Genomic DNA, 23,779 nt, shown 5'->3' with positions numbered 1-23,779 from the left:
TCCTCTCATCAGTAGATTTAGGACTTCTGCTAAAAAAGGGTAACAAGACTCAACCTGACTTTTTTCTTTCCTTGTATCCCCCTTTGTTTTTTGAAATAGGTCTGCATCTCTTAGGACTTGCACTTTTCAGTATCTCATGCAAAGACCGGAACGCTCCCTGTAGTATCTGGCTTATGTACGCTGTGCACTGGGAAACCTGCCTCACTTGGTACAGCAATCCCAACAACTCATACTCAGCGGAGAATTGTCCAGTGTTATCTGACAAATTTTAGATCTCTTTCTCTTCAGGAACCTATATTCCCTATTCAGGTCTGTAAGGACGAGTGATGCCTATCCTAATGCCGGAATCTTTTCCTAAGAATTGACATTTTTACCTATCCTTGGAAGACTGGAAGGACAGAGATTGACTCTTAGGGGAGATTCCTTTTTCTTTTCCTTTTCAAGCTTGCCTAACCCAGACAAGAAAATATTGTCCACAGTAAAGGAGACATCAGTCCAAGATCTAAGACTCTTAGAACATCTCTGCCCTTATCTCCAGAAGAAGGTTCTGACCACTACATCTAATTAGAAGATGACATTCTTAATTTTTCTAAGGAAACTGGATGCAAAACTGAAGATGACAGGTAGACTGTGGTCTTACGATTTAGTGCACTTCTACCAAGGAATGGAACCTGATGTGCCCATCTTTCTAGGTGATGACCTGCTGGACTGGAGCTATGTTTTCTCTTGCATGCAGCATTATTGATCTGCATGGAGATACAGCCTTCCCTGAGGAGCAGTGCAGAGCATGAAGACCTGCAACTGTCCTGGAATGAGACTACAGTTCATGCTTCCAGGATACCTCTTGAACAGAAACACTTGGGGGACTAAAGGAAAAGATCATCTGTCCCAGAGTGTGACCTTGCTGAAGGCTTGAGCACGGATCTCTGCTACTCAAGCTGGCACTCTTCTGAGGGTGCTCAAAACCAGAAACTACACAAGATGCTTTGAAAGAAGGAATACTTATTAAGAGTAGAAGCTTCCAAGTGTTAAGAAGTAGCTGAGCAGAACATCTTCAATTTCTCTACAAATATTGTGCAATGCATAAAATATTTATATTTATTTTACAGTGACACTAAACCACCAAGCAATACTTACAACTTTGACTTGAGAACTACATCCATCATTTTTAGTTTCTACCAGTCAAAATCTCAGAGAAAATACGAGTGATTAAATATTTCCCCTTATAGATCTTGCCACTTCTAGTCTTCTAATTCTCCCTTTCATAAGTACTGTGCATTAGTTTTCTAGCACTGAGGACTCTAGTCTATATGTATACATCAATTACTGTCATGTAATTAGGAGTCTCTGCATTTTTTGTAGACAATGTATGTCTGCCTGCATACATTAGACAGGCTGTACTTCAAATAGTAAACAAAAGAGACTCTTGCTACTATAATCTCATATTTTTAAAATGGCTTTAAGTAGAACTTAGTAAAAAGTAGGGTTTTCTCAACAAATAGGAAACATGTGCTATGGATGGTATTTCAGAAGTAACCTCTGCAGCCTCATGGTTGTGAATCGCTTGTATATTGCTGGAACCTTAGGGAGTTTTAAGTTAACTAAAGGAATAGTTAGCATTTGTATAGACTCATTGTCACCTTTATTACTACTATTATTTTGTAAAGAGTTGTGTTTTCCAGAGTGGTCAGTTCTTAAATGTTAGCAGGGAAGAAATAGAATTCCACCAGAAATGCCTACTTCATCTCTTTCTAACTTCCAAAGACATACTACACACACAAGCTGGTACTGCTGCTGTTTCATCTACAGCAGTGTATGTAATTGCCTTTGATGCTGTTTCAATTCTGCTGGGAACTTTGGCATGAAATTTTTCAGGAGAGTAAGTAGTGTGAATATTTTCAGAGGAGAGTAAGATCTTTTCATACCAACACTTTCCCCCCCCAAGAGATCACATTGTAAAACCTGTCCACAGGGTAGCTACAGCATACACATGAAAATACTAACAGATATACAATATAAACATATCCTTTGTTAAAGCTTATCAGAAACTCCAAATAAGTAACATTTTATGACTCCCATCTGCTAGGACTACATTAACTAGAAGACAAACGTGCATTATTCTGCAAAACTGTAAATAAATACAAAAAGCATGTATATATACCTTCTTTTTCCACCGAGTCAACAACAGCATTGACAAGGTGTATTACAGTCACTATGGAAGCTTGTAAAAGGTATAAAAGGAGCAAATTAAAACAAACCTGTAGTTAGTATCACTTTAAAAAGCATACAGATATACAAAAACCACTGTAAAACTGCAGTTCATTACTATTTTAAAGAGCAAGATTATTGGTGTACATATACGTTTACCCTCTTCTTATTTAGAAAGCAGTTGCATATAATACATAAAATACATCTCTAATAATGAATTTTATTCTTGATAAAAACAGAAACATAACTACTCCTGAAACAAATTCTGCATGAGCACAAAACTGCTTTAGTTGACCCAGGATTTCGGAAATTTGCCTAAACATACCATTTGCGTAATACTTCAGAGCTAATGGCAATGACCTAAAGCTCTTCTTCTAAAGGCTTGTGTTGCATGAATTAAGGAGTATTGCATTAGGCTTCCCTTTTAGACTGAAAACTTCTCCCCCACTCCAATATAAGACCAGGGGAAGAAATCTTCACTGAAATGAACTAAAATGCTAGAATATGAAAAATATCTACTGAGAACTTCTGTTGCTGACACACTTAATTAAGTTGTGTGTGAACAGCGGTATCACTGTAGAAATACCAAATTCAGGTTGTGACATTCTGATTTAAAACCAGCTGAAATGAATGCATTTTTTTGTGTCTTCCCTTTCCCAAGATTCTTTTGGAAGGGAGAAGGATTTAATCTTATATAGGATAAGATGAGATAAACACATGCAATTTTTTTGCATGGCTCGGGGATCAAATTTCAAACTAATAAATTCAGAATCTACCAAAAAGGAAGGAACAATATTTATGATGCTACAGGTATTTCTCTTAAAATGATGCATTAATGAGTAAACAGTACATGACAAGAAATGTAAGTACAGAATACATGAAATATATGGGATGGAGAGGAGGGGAGAACCACATGTACTGCACAACACTTTATACCAAGGAAAAAAGTTGAAAGTTGGTAACAGATTTACAGATAGAATGACGAGTACTGTAAGCACACCATTTTACTTTCACCAATCATTAACACATATGTTTCTTTTCATGCTGTTACAAACAAATCACTCTACTTCACTGAGAAGTAGAATGTTTTTTATTCCTAAGCTAAAGCAATTTCAAATTCTTTTTACCACACAGAGACAAAAGCAGAAATTGGAAAAGGAAGTCAAAACACCTTAGCGTAGTGAATTAAATTATGAGGCAACTGTGGCTTTGTCCAATCATTCTGAAATGTTTCTGAATGCACAGATGCATTCACAGCAACTGTAAAAGTGTCTGCCATCACAATGGAAAAGTAAAAGACTTCCAATTAATAAATCCCCAATATAAATATGCTGATTATATTTTGATGGACTGGATTTGTGATTAAAATATATTTTATATTGGCTTTTTTCAATGTATGAATTTTTTATGAATTCATTTTAATCATGGTGAAAGCCAAATATACTGTTCTGTAACAAAATCCTTTTTGTGCAGCTTCCTTCATTACTAAAGTAATCAAACTTACAAGCAGTCCCTTAAACTCTGCTCTCACTCAGAACTGATCTGATCCATATGGGAGCTGAGGTTGCAGCAAGAAAAAGAGAAGGAAACAAATGAAACTGTAACACCAGAAAGGCTTTCACTGAGAGCTGAACATCAAAGTGAAAGTTATTTGTGCAGAAGCCATTTTTTACAATTCACTGTATTCTTCTATCAGATGATAACTAATGATTACCTAGAAAAGAATCTCAAATTTAAACACACTTTTAACACCTTTTAAACACAAGGCTCTGAACACCTCTAATATTCTAACAGCATAATGGTCATATATAATTTTAAGCTAAAGTAATTAAAACAAGGTACAATGCAGGCAAAATACGTAAAAAAATAACATACTGGGTTATTAACATAAGTAAATACAGATATATATTAAATAAAATATTATTTAATATATATTGGATATATGTAAGCTCTACTGATACTAAGAGATGCAAAGACAGAACAAATAAACCTGCGCGGCAAGACTGCATTTTACTTACCGTTGTCATCACATGATTCAGACTGAAAGGAGCTGAGAGACTGGACCTCAGACATGCTTTCTCTAGCACTGTAAGGATGGGAGTTCTTTTCATCCAGAGGCTTTTTTGAAAGACAGGGGTCAAGATCTACTACTTTAGCTGAAAGAAGAAGTGGTGAGATAACTATTAGATTCTAGATTAGAGTCAATGACATTTAAGGCTAAGATCTACACATTTTTACAAAACTTAGCAGAGTTTGAAGCTCAATCAGTCAGATTCAAACCCCAGTAAAATCATAATGCCTTTTGTAACATAACAGGCATAGACAAAGACTTTGCATTCATAATAAAATGTAGCAGCACACACCTTTAATAGAAAAGTAATAAAATAAGAACACTTCTTACTGTCATAGTCAAAATCCCAGCTGGGTTTCTGTATTGAATCACTGTCTGAAGGAGAGTTGGAGGGAGGTGGAGGTGGCAAATTTGGTGCTACGCTGCAAACAGCGACAGCTTTCCGATGACCATGTACAGAATCTGGGTTAAAAGTACTAAATTCTGGGTGCTCGGGGATAGCAGACCCTTCAAAAGAATTCCTGTCAAGATTATTCCTGGAGTCGCTTGGAATGCTTGGAGTGTATGAAATGGGACGAACAGGAACCTGTGGTGGGATGTCAGAATAGATGTTCTTATTCAATTTTGCATCAAAATAAGGTCTTTGCAAGAAAGCTGTTGTAACTCCCAGCTGCTTGTCTTCAGGTTCTGGCTGATGCTTCTTCTTTCTACTAATCACTTTGCGGCAAACAACAAAAATGACAACTAACAAGAATATTCCTGCGATGAAAACAATAATCCCAATCACTTCAGCTAAGCTAATGTTCCAAGATGTTGAAACGTATTTGTTAAGTACAATGTCTGTGCAGTGTTTTCCTCCAAATCCATGACTACAGTTGCAGTGATATGAACCGTAAGTATTCTCACAAAGTGCACCATTAAGACATGGGTTTTCTATGCATTCATCAACATCAGTCAGGCACCTACCAGAAAAAGAACAGGGCAATGATGGTTAGTTTACACTGGTAGTCTTTGTTCTAGTCTTCTTGATCTCAACATATTTAATATACAGTACTATGCACTACTAAGCAATTTGCTGTTTTATCAACATTACAGATTTCAACCAGTTTAAGCTGTTAAGTAATACTGTTAAAATTCCATAAATGTGGAACACTACCTACCTTTCTCCACGGAAGCCTACTTCGCACTCACAAACAGGTCCATCCAAACTGTCAATACACTTGCCGCTGTTTTTACAAGGATTGTCTTTGCAGTATGGACCCAGCTGGCACCTGCAAAGGTGAAAAAAACCCATTACCTTAACTGCAAGTGAATATATAGTGTGGGATTCAGGACTATGTAGGACATAGGGCCTGGCATTAACTTTAACTAACTTCAGTGGGTTTCAAATCTGAACTTTAAGTAGGAAGCAGATAAACAAGAAAGCAGAAAAAGTGTTACATTTATAACTTATTCTCTAAAGGGATCATTCATACAATAAACCATACAAACGTACCTTTGCCCTGTATACTGTCCTCGGCACTGGCAGATAAAATCATCACTGACTGGGATGCAAGTACCACCGTAAAGGCAGGGGTTGGAAGCACACGGATTGACGCTTACATCACAGTGAGTTCCCATAAACAAAGGTGCACACTTGCAGTAGTAACCTGAAATCAAATAGTTTTTTTGAAAGACACATATAACTTTACAGGATTTAAGATACTCTGTCCACTGCTCAGACAGAGAGAGGATAGGAAGGAATAAAAATATTTTTAGCGAAAGACAAAGGAGAGTCCAACAGTAACCTTCTTTTTGAATATGATTGAAGGATTACTTCCATTCTCTCACAAAACTCATGCTTGTCACTGAATTCAGAATTTTTGAAGGAAGACTCCAAAGTAGGCAGTTAAGAGGACTGACTACAGGTGTTGATACTTAAGTTAATCCCCACCTTGTCTGATGGACTTGGTCTACTTCATACCCCAAGGACCTGAGTCTAGAACACAGGCAGGCACATCCTTCTTACCTGCTCAACAATCCTATCTGTGGAACAGTGTGTTCCACAACTCTTTCGAAAAGCAAGAATTATTCACAAAGTCATTTTGCTCTTCAAGGCAGTAAAGTGGAAAAGCAGTTGTGAAAGCCAACAGCAGAAGAATAGAGCACAGCTTACCTCCATTTGACAGTGCATTACAGACGCCTCCATTCTGACATGGACTGCTTGAACAACCTTCCGTGGTAGTCAGTAAACATCCAGGAGTCACATCTACAGATTCTTCCATGTGTGCATAATTTCGTGGTTTACTGTTCAGGGGCAGCTCTTGTCCATTAAGTACAATAGAATCCATACAGCCTCTGAAACCGTTGCTAACCTGAGGGCTTCTACCATGTCTTGTACCTTGCTGCCGAATATGACCACCAAAAAACACATGATTATCTAGGTTTAGTGTCCTAAGTGTACCAGGAGCAGTACCAGAAGCAGTATGCACCCTATCCAGAACAAGTCGTGCATAATTCCCATCCACTTCAAGAGATACTGAATGCCACTGGCCATCATTTATCTGAATGCTCTGAACAGAGACAATCCCAGGTCCACTGCCACAATCAAATTTGTATTGGAGCCTTCCATGGTGAATCTACAGAGGAAAAACACAGCATCAACAAATGGTTTGCATGCTTAAAGAATATAAAATATCGATGCCTATAGAAGTTTGTTTGCTGGAGAGACAGGATGATGGCAGTGTTCATGGAAGGATGTTTAATAACATTGTATCCTAAACAGTCAAAGTGATTGTGATTCATTCCATATGGTTCTTTAAAATATATACCTTGTACAATTTTCCTCTAGTAATGAAGTCTCAGATTACCATCAAAAGATTATAATACCTCAAGACCTTTCATCTTGTGCTTTAAATAGCTTTTTCCATATGGATTAAATGAGTATTATAAGCAAATAAACGTAAAGTTGCAGCTGATTCAGGGTGTTTTTTGTTTTAGTTAAAAAACACTAAAGAAAACTAATTCCTTTTACACATTATAAAAATTCCGTACAAGTCTGTCACCTATGTATAACACACTCTACCTTGAAGGCAGTTCTCAATTTTAACAGTTCTACAGAGATGCTATGATTCTATCTTTTAATTTGGCACAAAAAAAGTAAGAACATGGTAAAAAGAAAAGAGAAGGAGATATGCACCAAGAGATTTTAACATACCTCTAAGATACTGTAGTCTGTTCCTCGAGCATACATAACAACTGCATGAGCAGAGTAAGTCCTAAGTCTCATTGTCAGCTTCATTTCTTCTTTATTCTCATTTTCCATGAGACGGTATTTCACATAGCTGCTCCCAATAAATGTCACAGCAGAGCCGGCTGATGCTTAGGAATACAAAAAAGCATAACATGTTTTAACACAGGACTGGAATCAAATTTATGTTTGGAAAGTAATATTTTTTTTTGCAGAGGTTTTTAATTTCTTACCAGGACACTGTCCGACTTTGCTGTCTTGGCAAACACAGGTGTATTTTCCTTCCTTTGGATCTCCTAAACATTCAGTACCTTCAGGGCATGGGTTTTCTTCACACACACTATTCACCAAGGGGCATTTCCCTTCTGTAAAACAAAACACATGATTTCTCTTCTGTTGGTGGTGGTATTTTGTGAAAAGGGAGACTTAAGTGTAGCAGCTGAAAGTAACCTAAATGATATTCTTAACCATCAAAGAAGTGAAGTAACGGTAATGAGACATGACTGGCACAAACACAGATGAAACAAATGGCATATGTAATTACTAAAACAATTGCCCTAATTTGGCAAATGGTGATGAGGTTTAAAGTTTACCATTATAGAATCACAGAATCATAGAATAGTTAGGGCTGGAAAGGACCTTAAGATCATCAAGTTCCAACCCCCCTGCCATGGGCAGGGACACCTCGCACTAAACCATATTACCCAAGACCTCGTCCGACCTAGCCTTGAATACTGCCAGGGATGAAGCATTCACAACCTCCCTGGACAACCTATTCCAGTGCCTCACTACCCTAACAGGAAAGGATTTCCTCCTTATATCCAATCTAAACTTCTCCTGTTTAAGTTTTAACCCATTACCCCTTGTCCTACCACTACAGTCCCTAATGAAGAGTCCCTCCCCAGCATCCCTATATGCCCCCTTCAGATACTGGAAGGCTGATATGAGGTCTCCATGCAGCCTTCTCTTCTCCAGGCTGAACAGCCCCAACTTTCTCAGCCGATCTTCATATGGGAGGTGCTCCAGTCCCCTGATCATTCTTGTGACCCTCCTCTGGACTTGTTCCAACAGTTCCATGTCCTTTTTATGTTGAGGACACCAGAACTGCACACAATACTCCAAGTGAGGTCTCACAAGAGCAGAATAAAGGGGCAGGATCACCTCCTTCGACCTGCTGGTCACACTCCTTTTGATGCAGCCCAGGATACGGTTGGCTTTCTGGGCTGCAAGAGCACACTGCCAGCTCATGTTCATTTTCTCATCGACCAGCACCCCCAAGTCCTTCTCCGCAGGGCTGCTCTGAATCTCTTCTTTGCCCAGCCTGTAGCTGTGCCCGGGATTGCTCCGACCCAGGTGTAGGACCTTGCACTTGGCATGGTTAAACTTCATGAGGTTGGCATCAGCCCACCTCACAAGCATGTCAAGGTCCCTCTGGATGGCATTCCTTCCCTCCAGAGTATCAACCGAACCACACAGCTTGGTGTCATCGGCAAACTTGCTGAGGGCGCACTTGTCCATGTCAGCAACGAATATGTTAAACAAGACCGGTCCCAACACTGATCCCTGAGGGACACCACTCGTAACTGGTCTCCAGCCGGACATTGAGCCATTGACCACAACTCTTTGTGTGCGGTCATCCAGCCGTACACTGTAAAAACCCAACATGTGTGTATGAAACATGGACAGGGTTGGGGAGAGCAGAAAAGTATGTCTGTATTTTAGACAGAAAAGGAACAGGCTTTAAGTATTTACTTAAGATGTGCAAATTCACGCAGGAACATGATTTCAAAGCCATATTTTTAAAAAGAAATGTTGCTTTCCTTGGAGCTAAAGACAAATAAATCTTCTGTTATAAATCTGTATATGTATCTTAATGAATACACATTTCCCAGTTCACCCTGCCATTCTTAGCCAAGTTTGGAAGTTGTGTGGGCTACTCCTCTAAGCGGAGACCAGGTGGTATTCAGGTACTTTGCAAGCATTACCTTTGTGCATATAAGACCAGAAAATGGCTGGCAATTTAGAACAGGCAGCAAAAAAGGGAACTTCCTTCATAAAATGGAAAATGAAGGTGCAGCTATAAAAAAACAACCCTTCCATAAGCTTGTATTACGTAAACTCTTAAAATGAGGTAATGAGACAAGAAAGAATTACTCCCTACTCTGAATAAAATTAGGCAAATACTGCAGTGAGGGTTACAGGACATTCTTAATCTTGTCCTGTAACATAAATTTCCCCTGTGGATTACAGCTGTTCAAAACCAAACCAGTCTTTTCAAGGGTATGGTTTTCCTTACCCCTTTTCTTACCTTTACAAAGACAAACTGCTGTTCTGTGATGACGGGGAGTGACAAAACTCAACCTGGCTGTGCTGTGGGTTGACATGATGTTCTCATCCACTGTTACCTTTTCTTCACAAAATTTCAAAGGACAATCTAGGCCCGCACAAAGCTTATGGAAAACATCAATTATCCGGACGCCCAAAATCTCCTCTAGGTCAGGCACAGAAGAGTTTATCTTGTGGAGCAAAATTCTCATTGGATGCTGAGAGCTACCAGACTTTTCAATATTCAGGAGGACATCAAGATTTGAAGGAGGATCGGAGGGCTGCAAACTAACAATCTGGATATCATTTCTCCTCACACCCAGGATGTTTCTCAACGCTCTTTGGAAATTGCGCCAGTAATCACCAATGAATTCTTCAGGGGCAAGGTTTGCAAAGCGTATTGCAATGCTGTGATTTAGTAAATCTTGTGTGATTTGTCTGATATGCACAGTAATATCAGCTGCAGTTGTAAATTTTCCATCTGTAACAGTGACATTTAGGAGGTACTGTCCTACGTCCAAGCTTTTATGTGCTATTAGTTTGCCACCGGTACTGGAAACAGAGAACAAGGATTCCATTTTGGGGTCCAGACTGTATGTCAGAGTATCATAAACATCTTGATCGGTTGCATGAATTTTTCCAATAACACCACCTGAATATTCTTCTCCAAAGGCTGTGATAAAGATTTCTAGAGGCAGAATTGCTGGAGAATAAATGCTTTCCTCAATAACTCTAATATCAATGTAAGTCAAAGATGACAACGGTGGTTTTCCATTATCTGCCACCTAAGGAAGATGATGATAGAGTTAGCTTTTTGTACTGTGGACAGTACAGTTGTATTTTTCTATGAAAAAAAAAAAAGGTCCCTACAAGAATATGGTTTATGTGAATTTTACAGCTCCTGACATCACTGCAAATCCTGAAAATGTAAGAAACTTATATAAGTAGGTTCATGCAAACATGTTTTCATGTCTTCCAAGATTAAAAGGCTGCAGTGCTCTTAATACCTGGTAATGCCAGGAAGCCACTAACACTTCTAGCAAATTCAGAGGAAATGCACAGTAGCTAATTTCAGACAGCAGATGGTGCTTGAAGCTTTTTTATTTCAAGCATGGAAACTCATTACAAACTCGGAATGAGTCATGCATTAGAAATTTACAACATGCTTCACCGCAGTTATTAGGAGATGGTCTTGAAGACATTCTAAATGCAGTATGCCAAGCAGTACTTCAAAAACAAAACAATACATGTACAGAGTTACAATTAATTATGTTGTCTTTCATGATTTATGAACATGGAGAGGGGAAAAAAACCACCTGTCGTGGTACTTGCTTCAGACAATTAAAATAATTGTCTTTAACATAATCAGCCTAATTCAATTTTAAAGCATGTTTAAACACCAGCTCCCCTGTCCTCCACTCCTTTTTTACAAAAGCATACACTGTTGTCATGTGAAGAAGGGACAAAAAAAAAAAAAAAAGCAGTAGAAAAGTGAGAAAAGAGCATTCCCTTGGGCTCACTTCTTTCTATTTCTCAGTTCTTGCTTCCCATTTACCATTTTCCCAGACCTCTTTCCCAGTTACTGAAAAGTGACACTAAAGAAAGGGGTGAAGAACTGGAGAGATGTGAAGGGACAGATGGGGTATATAGAGTTCAGAAGGCATCCTGCATGGTTCAAAAGATTTTACAATAATTTTACAATTACTACAGGTAGTTGATACACTTTGAAGATCTAGGCAGAGAAGCTGCTTATGACTTTTCATACAAATTTAAGCAAAAGAGTTAAAACACCAGGCACAAGATTGTCTGTGCGTATACACATCAGCACAGCATTTTTAAAAGGTAACGCATGTCTCATAGAAATGCTTGTCTTCATCCATTAATTCCAAAAGACAGGCATGGCTAGAAACTTGCCCTCTAGTTACCCAAACATAAATAACAAGAGAAAGTGCTCCGGCTCAAGTTGGCAAAGTTTTGTTTTGCCCAGAATTCTGCCTGGAAACAAGACAAGGCAGGCAGTTTAGCTACAGGAGAAATGCCCAAGGGAAAAAAGAAAGGGTTCAAAACAAACAGGCAAGCAAAATTAAAACAAATGGACAGCAAGATGGAAAGAAGAGCCCCAGGAGAAATGATTTTTCAATAGTGCAGATATTTAAAAATCTGCTGTGGTTTTAAACTAAAAACTTCAGAGTGTGGCACAGAGGACTGTATGACTCATAGCTGAAGATTTCACACACTAATGCTGTGAGACATTTGTTAATGGATAATCTATTTCCTTTGGAGAGAGGGAAAGCAAATGTGAGTGGCATGCACATGAAAAGTGGCTGTTCGGGAAAAAAAATCCTTATTTCTATTAATCCCACAAAAGTAAAGAAAGAAAGTTAGGTAACTTTTTTTGGTGGTAGTTAGTGTGTGGGGAGTATAAAGGAGGGATTATGTGTGAGGTTTTGTTCAAATGTTTTTGTTTTCCCTAATTAAGGTATTCCTGAACATAAGAAGACCTCTGCCTCAGCAATCCATTCAGAAAGCAACTAAGGTGAAAGCTGTCAATACTGAAAAGTACACCAGTGAAGGTCAGTTAAAAAACAAAAACAAGCCATTAACTTATGAGCTGCAAAATGAAAGTGTGGAAAGTGTAAACTTGAGACGATGCCTTACTACAGCCTTTGAAAAAAAAAATTCTTTTAAAGGAAGAGAGGAAGAATGTTTTTCCACAGAATTAATGTATTTATTTTTGTGTGTATTATTGGAACTGAAGTCATGTCTTATGGAAATGCTAGTATTAGTCTTAGATGCCTTCATCCTCATGCATAGTGACTCACTAAGGAGAAGATGACAGCAAATTATTGCAGTGTATCTATTTAAAAAAGCTATCATACTATAAGATGACCAACAGCAATTAAAAGACTGTGACGTATTTCCAGAATTCAGGCAGGCAGGGAACTTGTAAATCAAGGGATTAAAGAGTTCCAAAATACTATGTAGTACAGCACACAAACCATACATGTTAGTATAATTCATTTGAATGATTTACAGTCTCTGAGAAGCCTTTGTTCTAAATAAGTACATTTGTTATAAGACACTTGTTTAGCTATTGGATGCCATTAAAATAGCCCTTATTCATTCTCTAGAAAAAAGGTACTTTTTAAGTGCTGTGCTAAAGAGAAGATAGCTGAAGTACTGACAGGCTGTTTACAAGCATACTACAGAGTAAGAACTGGCTTGGAAATAAAAGAATTGCATGATTCTACCTAGAGGAAAGTGTTATATAGGTGCCTTGTAATTAAGTAAAGGCGGGCACATTAGGAAGGGCCAAAGGTGAAGCTAAATAATGAAACGTGAGAAAGGCAATCTAACCATTTTACATAGAACAGACATAATTGCCTGTGTATTTTTCACAGAAATATGTTTTAGAAGCAAAATAAATAGAAATTAGTTACTGCTTAAAGAAATGTAAAATAAAACATATGAATCTTACATTTCACTGATGGCACATACAGGAAAAGCACTGCTGTTTTTTCTTCCCTAAACAAAAATGTTACTTTGGAGAACTCGTATGGAACTTGGAAAGCATATTAGGCAAGTGTGACAGTGCCTGGCTCTTCTGCTGTTCTGGACTCATGCCGCCTAGGAAGGACAACAGATCCATTGCCCAAGTACCCTGAAGGGTAATCTGTCCCACCACTAATTAGCAGATCACTACTGAGAAAAAAATGGCTAACAAAGGAATGATATACTTCCCTGCCTCATTTTTAATCATCACAATTTTTTAACCTTAAACTAAACTATATTTAAATGGAACCTTTATCTATGATGATTCTTATACTAGCCATATGATGCTCTGAGCTCCTAATAACGTTTCAGTGACTCAGTAAACGTACAGTACCTGTAGGAAGTTTTTTTCTTTTCCTGAAAATAAGAGACAGACTTTGTCTAAACATTTCATGGTTATTATCCAAACGTGGACATAATTCAGTATACGCTGATGCAGACAATACTGCTCTAGATCTCTGCAAGATTATGCTTACTCAGAAATTGTCTGCAATATTACATCTGAGAGTAATCTGGAGATTGAAAAAAATTCACTGGGTAAAAGTAAAGGTAAGGATTTTTCTTAATACACAAATCTGGAAATGAAGTATAAGAATTAAGGCCAGCTATTTTTAGCTTACCAATTTTAAGTTCCCTGTTCACAGCTGCTTAATTTATAACTGAATTAAGAAGGAGAGGATAAGATTAAAACAACTGAACTTTTCTAACATGAGGTTACAAAAAGTATGTTAGAGAACTTAGCTGTGTTTAGGTAACCTAGGCTTTTTTAGACATGGGCTGGTCTTTCTGCAATACAATGGCAAATGAAGCCATATATTACAGCATTTTAGGGTAATTTTTGAGTTTTATGCCGTGCTTTCCACTGCAAGATTCTAAGGTCTCAAGTAGTGCTGCAAGTTTCAATGCTATGACAAAGGTCCAATGACCTGGTTTTCCATATTTTTTCTTTAAAAAAAGATGTTTTCAGTTGCTACTTGGAAAAGAATGTGTCACTATAGAAAAATATTTCAGTACTGCCATGATGTGCAACTTTCAACATCCCTGTTTCCACTGTATCAGCATATTCCAGCTCACATCTTCAAGGGTCAAAGCAATAGTGGCCAGAGGAAGTCTGCAGCCAAGGGCAGATGGCTCAAGGGGCCTGCCCTCTGCTGGCTTTTCCAGTATCCCGTGTAAAAGCCAAAGGGCTTACCAAGGCCACTCACTCCGTTAGCATTTCATTTATAACTTACCCTTACTGTGAGTTTAATTAAGCTATTACACCTGTGAAGATTTCCATTTAAACCATCAGATTTTGTCTCTGAAGATGTTACCTCAAGGTATGTGACCCAAATGACTACCTGGCACATCAGGATCTTGCAAAAGGAAGACAAGGGGTAGGCAGGAAGAAGCAGTCAACTGAGCATACATGGGAAAGGTTAACTAAATACTTACAATGCAAAATGACCAGAGGCAGCACATCCTACCTTAACATGGAGTAAATAGTGATCCCTCACTTTACGATTCAGTGCAGCACCTGTTGTCAATACTCCCTGCTGGGTAATCTGAAAAGCGTTCTCTTCATTTCCACTCAGGATGGTAAAGAGAAATGGAGGGCCGTTGTGAGAAGAATCCTTGTCTGTCACCACTAGCTGCAGCACACTAAATCCAACAGGCTTATTTTCCTATAAATGAATAATACAATTACAATGGTTTTGTTAAAATTGAGAATATTGCCTGATGATTTCTTTTTTGCAACAGAAAAAAAATATCAAATTACTGTTAAACCAGCTAATCACTGTAAAAAGAAATAAGGAAGTACATTTTTAAATTTTTTTTTTTTTTTTTTTTTAATCTTATGATATTTTTTAAAGTACCTCAGCCTTGAAACCTTACGTTTTCCACTTTTGGTCTGAATTAATATTCTTCTAGATTAATTACCAAGTCATCAAAGACTTTTAGCTAAAACACCTGTTAAGAATAATTCAATGCCTTTGTTGGGAGGACTAGAGAAAATACACTCCCCAATCTGACCCCTTGTGGCCTTAATTAATGTTCTGACCACAGCTGTGGGTGCTACAGTCCAATTAAAATATGAAATCCAGGTTTTAAAATCTGCATCACAAAAATCCCTTCAAGTCTGCATCATGCGGGTGCCTGAAGTTTCATGGACACTTCACACACCTTGGTCAATCATGTATCTGATGCACCCCCCTCCCACACCCCTTACCTTGTAACAGATAAGATTAAGTTGTAGCACTTCTCCCAGAATATTCAGGCTATACTGTATTAACCAGATTTTTTACATTTATACACGCACACATGTATTTTAAATGTGAAAAAAGGAGAAGCCTTATCGTGAAGGCTTCTACAAGCACACTCTGTTCTTGAGAGAGTAACTCAATTATCAGATTTGCAGCTGAAGCTTTATTTCGCCTTCAGTAAAACAGAGAAAGACCATCATTTTAAGACATAAATATTTACATTTGGACATCTAAAGTAATTTGATTTTCATAACTAAGCACATTTCCAACTGTGTCCAAATGTGTCCATTTCCAATACATCAGGAAGTGCACACTTGCATTCTTGGGCAACTCCTCCAGCTTTTTCTCTGCTACCTTCATATTGGGACAGGCAGATATAAATGAACTATGAAACATGAGGTCTTCCTTTTTAATTGAGTAAGGGAAGCATCACAGACATTGGTTATATAGCATACAGTTTGAGGGGCTGCATTAATTAACATTCACTTCAAGAAAGATTGTAATTGGGGAAAGCAAAATACCAGTGACAGCACACAAACATACAAATCTTCTGTTTCTTGTTTGTTTGTTTTTAACTAACAAACAAACAAACCAGTAAGATACAGGACACCTTACTTGAACACACTATATATGTTGCATAGAGATATATCAACTTGCCCTCTTTTGGACAGCTATCTTTACAAATCACATACACAGTCTCTCAATTGCTTCAATAGGCATCTATCTTTTTCAAAGCAGTTACTCTAAGATTAAAAATAAATAGTGAAATTGTTATGTATTTTAACCTACTGTATGATGTAAGAATGTTATACATGCAGTCTATAATATACATACATGTACACAAACTATGTGAAAAAAGAACACGCTTAACTTGCAATGTAAGTTTCTAAATAGACCACACAATATGAATTTTGTAACCCTTAACTCTTATTCAGGTAAGCACTCTCACTGGCAATCTTAAATAATTAAAAATACGGAAGAATAAAATTGAAGCATTAGGTTTTCAAACCTTGAAGTCACAAATTAATACTCCAATATTATTGTTTTCACTGCTCCACTCTCTATATTTACCTGGATGATAACACTGTAATTTCCTTTTGAGAATACTGGAGGATTGTCATTTACATCAGAAACATCAATATTAACTGCAGTTGTGTTAAGTCTTGGTGGGTTTCCATTATCTGAAGCTTGAACTGTTAAGGTATAGCCTGAAATCTAAAAAATAATAATAAAAAAAATTCAAACATTGACTAAGGAGTGAAAAAATAGCAAACTCAAGTTTTAAGGAAGAAATTCAGTGCAAATCCCCAATAAAGGTTGCTTTCATGTATTTAATCCTTTTTTTTTCCTCCCTGCTGCCAGAAAGCACTAACATAAATAGATGCTTTCACATTATTATAGCCATATTAATTTTGGAACATCAGATGGAGATTTACAAATGTAATAAAAATACACTGGTCATCAGTTATGTACAGCAAAACTAATCCCAACTGCTCGAAAAGCATCAAAACCTTACCTTTTCTCTGTCTAGAAGTTTAGTCACTTTTATTTCACCCCTTGTGGGGTCAATTGTAAAAGGATTTCCCTGATTGCCATCTATAATTGCGTAGTGAATTCGGTTGTTTGAAGGTCCATCAGCATCATCTGCCATAACCTAAGGGACATTACAGTCTCATGTAAAACAGGTCGAAATAGACTTTATCACATTTCAGATAAACTCATCCTGAAGATCAGCACAGCTAGCTTTGTCTAATACATTTCATAGTTCTCCAGAGAAATGTCACCCAAATAGAATGTACCAACATCATTCAATTTCCTGAACTACTTCTGAAAATTGAGGCATGTTCTCATGAAAAGAAAACAAATATATCACAAATTATCAACTACTTTCCCACAGCATCTCAAGTCCCTTGTTCTGAAACTTTTTTCAAAAGAAATTTTCCATTCACTCAGTGGCAAACTTATCTATTCGTTTATGTCCATCTTCAAATCAGTATTAATTCCTTCAAGACTGAAAGCATGATTGCCATGACAGGGTATTTCAAAGGAAGAAACCAACAATACGTACTGTAATGACTGATTGTTCAAGCATAGAATCTTCGCTGATTACTGCAGTGTAAGTGTCTTGGCTGAACACGGGAGTATTGTCATTGATATCTGTTACATTAATATTCACTGTTACAACATCACTTAATGAAGGTGTGCCTCCATCTGTAGCTTCCACTGTCAAGTAGTACTCATGAGAACTTTCATAATCCAAGCTCTCAATGACAAAAATGGCTCCTAGGGAAGTAAAAAGGTGAGAAGTTCCTGCTATTACCACAAAAGACTCTCACTTTAAAATCACCTGATTTATACTTTGTAAAAAAAAAAAATGAAGAAAAATAAAAAATGTGTTAAAAAAAAATCTCCTTTTCTTAATTTTCAATTTAAATTCAGCAAAAATATGAAATGACCTTTAATTTTATTTTCCTTGCAACCAGCACTGATGTCACGATGCATGAAGAGGTAGTAAGAGAAGTGCCTGACCATGATTTTTGATTGATGGAAATATCTGAGGTAAAATGTGACCTTTTAACTGGCTAAAGACAGTGCAGTCCATAACATACATGCTGATTTGCTGCTGGAAAAGTGGTTTTTTTTGAACCTTTTTCCTCTTTTCAAGTATGTGAAGAAGTTAAACTGGCAAAGTACTTCTACAGCATAGTACTAGCATGCACACTGTAAAAAACAACTGGAACAACTGCATTTCAATTACGCTGGTAGAGTTATCTACTATTAACCTTTGGGTAGAAATCTTTTTTAAAACAACAAACTTTACCAGGAATTAACTCTAGAAAACTCTTCTTTAGAGCCAGAGGAGAAAACAAGACTAGAATTGAGATGTATACTGATTTTCAACAATTTAACTAACAATTGTCACTGACAGGGAAAAATTCTGCACAGAACCTAAATGCTTCCTGAGACTAAATCTGACTAATATGCAAGCCTAAAATCTCCACCGTCATGCTGGATATATGACCGAACAGAATATTCCAACCTCTCTTTAGTGCTGTATCAAACTCCTTTAGAATTAATGTCTTTGTGGACTAATGACTAATTTTTCCAATCAGTTTAATTTCTGACCTTTCTTTTACGATGTCTGGCCGCTCATTCTGATTATACAGCTTTTGTGAAAAGACTATTATGCTTCCATTATTACAGAATTATGTTTCTCCATCCCCTCTTCCCCCAAGATGGGGAATATTCCAGCTAGGTAACCCTTACTCTTGCCAGCTAAATGAATCTAACCCAAATAACAATAAATAGCGGCAGCAAATAAAGTTCCTATTCTACGTTTTACTGCACTCCTCTAATAAGTATTCTGATAAAATAGGTGAACAGACAGTAGCACTGGCTTTACAGCCAGGATAAAGCACACAGATTATACATAAATTACCGTAAAACAGTATGGCACTATGTGCTTGGTTAGCCTGAAGTATATTCACAGTTGTAATCTGTTTGTTACCTGTTGTTGAATCGATGCTGAATTTTCCATGCTCATTGCCACTGACTATTGAGTATGTGATTTCAGCATTGGCTTCAATGTCCCTGCTTGCAGCATAGATCTGGAGAACTTCAGTTCCAACCAAAATGTCCTCTGATACATTTGCACTATATTCCCTGTGCTCAAATACAGGCGGATTATCATTTATATCCAAAACAGAAACTATAAGACTACTTGTTGAAGACAGTCTTCTAGGTAAACCTTCATCTATAGCCTTCAAAGTTAGAGTGTACACAGCTTGTAATTCCCGATCCAAAGGCTTCTCCAAACGAATTATTCCAGAGAATTCATCAATAGAGAACTGGCCTTCTGCAGAGCTCACCAATGAATAATGGATTTTACGGTTCATCTCTGTATTTTGAAAACAATTGAAGAGCATGAAGCAGCCATTAAAATACACCAACATAATAACAGACCTGATAGGTATAGAAATAAAACATGCATGCTAAATATTATCCTTCATGTTAAAGTAAATTTCAGCGAGAGTTAAAGGCTCTTGTGAAGGACTGAATGATTACCAGAAAGATGTAATCTGATTTAAAAAAATAAGCTAACGCTTCATTGCACTGATTTTCTGCCACATAAAAAATCATGGAGCATGTTTCTGCTTCAACCACAGTACTAGCTAATATGAAATGATTAGTAATATAGATCTAATTATAACTTACAAACAACAGCATTTGCTTAGCAGGCTTATAAATAACACAAAAGGATATGGGAGAGTTAGGCTGCATCAAATAACTAGACTCAATACCAGTAAGTTTATTTAAGAACCATGTCCCCAGATTAAGAGAAACATGATTTTTGGCAACTTTCCTGTACACAACGAAGAAATTAAAAGCTCATAGGTTTCTGGGCCAAGTATTTTGTTCTTCCTGAGCCTCAAAGACCAGTAAAGTGTGAAAACATTTCTCTGATACCATCCGATTCAACAACCTAGCTTTATCATAGCACAAAGCAAGTTGGTCATTTCATGAGACTAAGGCAACAACTAATCAGTGCTATCTGATTAATAAAAGGATATATGGAAATCCTACACCTTTAAAAAAGGTTGTATTCCTTACAACAAAGCCTAGAAAACAAACTCTTTCTAATGTAGTTTTCAGTTCATGTTTACTTAAATACTTGTAACTACACAATGAAGATAAAGAGAAAGCAAAAATCTTAACAGGGTAGCATATGAAGAAAGCTACAATTAACCAGGGTTGTCTTTATGGTATGATTACTGATGGCTAGCCTGAGAAGCACCCATTCAAAAATTTATGAACACATGTTACATAAACTGATATGGTTTGATATTCCTTTCACTTCTACTAGGAATAAAAGGCTGCGCCTAACCTGTTTTAACATTAATAGCTTATCACACTAAAAATGTCCTAAATTTTGCCCCTATCCCTCCTCTTCTTTTTTGCAGAGACCCAATAGGACTATCATGCAATCTCCTCGCACTTGGAAGTCAGGTGTTACATGATTTAGTAGACCTAAATATATCTTGCAGGAATCTAATCCTGAGTGGTACTGAACATTCATCAGTTCTACTGAAAGACTTAACACCTCTCAGGATAACACTGAATAAACATTACTGTAACTTTGCGATCATGACAAAAGTATCAATCAAAGAATGCATACCTGCATCTGCATCTGTTGCCTGCACTCTTGTCAGAAGGGTTTTAGGCTCTGTGTTTTCAAATACTGTAATGGAGTAAGGATCAGCTGTAAACTCTGGGGCATTATCATTCACATCTTCCAGAGTCAGAATAATATTAGATTGGCAGAATCTTCCTCCTCCATCTGTGGCTTTCATTAGAAGATAATAAACTGCTTGCTGCTCACGATCAAGTGGCATTAATGTTTTCAGTTCACCTATAAAGACAGTAACATACATAAGCTGATGCAACTTGCAAGACTTAAGTATCCTAACATGTTTTCATCTAAGATCTCTGCACTCAGAAAAAGGAAAAAAAAAAAATATTCTTTTCAACAGTAATTTCATCAGTGGCTAAGTGAGCATCTGTACTGTGCTAATGAGCTCCACTTTGAGCAAAGCATGTCAGTGGACTGTTATTTCAGCTTTTTAAGATTAAATACTAAAATCCTGTGCCTTTTTTCCAAAAGCCTCTGAAACAGAAATTAGCTATAGTAAAACTACCTGATGGCACAGAGAGAGAATATATATTCATGCACAAATCCATCTGGTTTTGTGTAAAGAGAATTAAAATATTAGAACTCTGGCTTTAACAAAATTCAAGGTAAAATCCATGTATGATTTTCCTGGCCTATTTAGTTGTGTTCCTTCCATAGCTATTGAGCTGACTCCCCTCCTCTAACATTCAGTAAATGAACAGAACTATTCACACTATCAAATATAACTTACTACTACAGACAAACCTCTGGAAATCTAACAAATGCTTTCTTTCCAGAGTGACAGAAAACATGGTGACAGACACAGTGTGCAGCCACTGCCTCCTTTTAAACGATTCAAAAAAGTATCCTGAAACACTGTTTATGAGCATTCTCATAAACTCATTTGCCAATGTGAATTTATTAAATAACATGTCATCACAGCACACAGGTGACATTCAAACTGAAAAAAAAACCCAACCCAAAACAACCAATAATGAGAAAGATCATTCTCATTTATTTTGCCACTGAAGTATTCTCATCTCCTTCTCCACATTTTCACTGTATCTTTGTATTTTCTTATTTACATTTGTTTAGTATTGTTTACTACTCCCTTCTACTGCTTGTCTAGTGCTGCCCGCAGAGGACAGGATTTTGGCATTAACTTTGACTCTGTTATAATCCAGAAGACAGGAATGCCTTGAAAACCAAAGTCAGGCAAGTTAAATGTTATTCTCCTTCATATAATGCTTCTAAAACTGGAGGCACTTTTGGTGTTTAGTATGAAAAGAAGTTTGTTGCTCCTTCTAACCTCATCCCATTTAATATGCCAAACCAAATGCTGGCAAAGAGAATCTGAATGAAGATATTTTCAATTATAAACCATTACTGCTATTACTGAGTATATACTGAATACACAATGCATATAAAAGGTAAAAAATTTATAGCATACATTTACTCAAGTCACTTCAACATGGAAGCTTCTGGCTTTAGAACAATTACCATATTTACTCTTTAGTTCCTCATACATTAAAATACTAGCTTTTTCAATATATTATTATCATTTGTGTTGTAGAAACTTTTCGAACAGTTATATAATAAAATAACCCTTACTGGAAAGCTTAAAGTACTGACATTTATGTATGCCTTAATGTAATCATATAACATTCTATAAACCAAGGTGATGATTAGAATTTTGCATAGTGTATAAAGTATTGTTACCTGTATCTGGAGTGAGTCTGAATTTTTCTGCTCCTGTGCCATGCAGTGTATATGTAATTTCTGCATTGGAACGAATATCTGCGTCTGTAGCAGTTACCTGCATTATCAGTTTGCCAGGAAGTGCATCCTCAGGAACAGAATCAGTGTATAAAGCCTGCAAGATTTTAAAGTTACATTGAAAGACTAGGCATATGAAGTAGTAGAGCTTGGAAAGAGATGAGGAAGAAGGAAAGACAGATGAGATAATACCCCATTTGGGTATCTGGTAACATATGAAGTGAAACAGAGGATGAAATACCTGCAAATAAAAGGAATTTCTCATTTTCTAATTAATTAGCTCACATTTGTTAGGTTATTCAGAAAGGTAATTAATACTGCAACCATAGGGACTCTTGAATATCACTGCATCGCTAAGAACTCTAAACACTTGTAACTGATTAACTGATAATTAAATGCATTCCCATAACAGGAGTTACTAATTTTTGGTAACTGCATCTTTTTCTTTTTTGGTAAATTTCTAGGTCTGACTCAATCTAGAAGAAATTTGCACCTCTCTTTTTTGCAAGGAATAAAAAGTTTTCAGTTTAATTAAAAACTAAGAAAAAAAACCATCCAGAACTTAAAGGCACTACACACTTACACTCACCCATGTCAGGGATGCACAGTAAATTGGACGGACTGAGCCTTCTAACACCAGTATTAACAAAATTGAAAGTCTAAACCCACTGACACACCAGTAGATATAACTGCAGTTGTTTATACAGAAGTAACTGACACAAACACAAACAAACCCCAAAAGAATAAAATGCTCACTATATACTTGATGCTTCCCGGAACAAGAAAAGATTTTCACCTGCTAACATGAAGTCTGTGTTCAACAAGATTGCTATGAAAAGTCCAAATGCGCTAAAGTAAAAAACAAAGAAGCTGACCATGAAAAAGCAGGGCTTTCTCATAAGGCAACTGCACATCTTACATGAGCCCACCTTTCTGGTTTGTGGGATGTTTTTTTGGTTTGTTTTTTTTTTTTTTCCCCATTCTTTGTTTTCATGTCCATTTGTGCAGGCTATCAAATCTGGTACGGTAGATAGCTTTGTAACAGGAAAATGTTTACAGATTCTGTATTTTTGGTGCTGTTGAGTGCAGCTGCAGAATAATATTCCAGTCTTTTCAACTGTTTTATCAGAATGCACAAATACATCAACTAAGTGATGGTATACAGCCTTCTTTGAGACTTTGCTTCCTTCAGAAAATGGAGCATA

The 23,779-nt window shown here is 37.0% G+C and overlaps 1 protein-coding gene across 7 annotated transcripts in view; it reads right to left on the bottom strand.

The window, feature by feature from the left end:
• Nucleotides 1–23,779, bottom strand: part of FAT1 (FAT atypical cadherin 1) — a 109,507-nt gene that overhangs the window by 2,774 nt on the left and 82,954 nt on the right. For 3 of the 7 annotated variants that reach the window (XM_061371325.1, XM_061371342.1, XM_061371359.1), the window contains 16 exons: nucleotides 22,518–22,671; nucleotides 20,805–21,038; nucleotides 19,137–19,526; nucleotides 17,697–17,911; nucleotides 17,145–17,282; nucleotides 16,700–16,843; nucleotides 14,852–15,049; nucleotides 9,817–10,618; nucleotides 7,742–7,873; nucleotides 7,476–7,639; nucleotides 6,435–6,897; nucleotides 5,775–5,928; nucleotides 5,440–5,550; nucleotides 4,610–5,241; nucleotides 4,227–4,364; nucleotides 2,162–2,221 (listed from right to left, as the gene is read on the bottom strand). In XM_061371325.1, the coding sequence (XP_061227309.1) occupies nucleotides 2,162–2,221; nucleotides 4,227–4,364; nucleotides 4,610–5,241; nucleotides 5,440–5,550; nucleotides 5,775–5,928; nucleotides 6,435–6,897; nucleotides 7,476–7,639; nucleotides 7,742–7,873; nucleotides 9,817–10,618; nucleotides 14,852–15,049; nucleotides 16,700–16,843; nucleotides 17,145–17,282; nucleotides 17,697–17,911; nucleotides 19,137–19,526; nucleotides 20,805–21,038; nucleotides 22,518–22,671 (4,129 nt within the window). Of the gene's footprint in view, nucleotides 1–2,161; nucleotides 2,222–3,712; nucleotides 3,767–4,226; nucleotides 4,365–4,609; nucleotides 5,242–5,439; nucleotides 5,551–5,774; nucleotides 5,929–6,434; nucleotides 6,898–7,475; nucleotides 7,640–7,741; nucleotides 7,874–9,816; nucleotides 10,619–14,851; nucleotides 15,050–16,699; nucleotides 16,844–17,144; nucleotides 17,283–17,696; nucleotides 17,912–19,136; nucleotides 19,527–20,804; nucleotides 21,039–22,517; nucleotides 22,672–23,779 lie in introns of all 7 variants that reach the window. The other 4 variants (XM_061371333.1, XM_061371350.1, XM_061371370.1 and 1 more) reach the window with 2 other exon arrangements.

This window comes from Neopsephotus bourkii, unplaced genomic scaffold, assembly GCF_033783945.1.
Source record: "Neopsephotus bourkii isolate Nb327-2 ecotype Australia unplaced genomic scaffold, CSIRO-AGI_Nbou_v1 NB_168, whole genome shotgun sequence".
Lineage (NCBI taxonomy): Eukaryota > Metazoa > Chordata > Aves > Psittaciformes > Psittacidae > Neopsephotus > Neopsephotus bourkii.
Note: the sequence above shows the minus strand (reverse complement) of the source record. Positions and strands in the feature narration are given on the sequence as shown.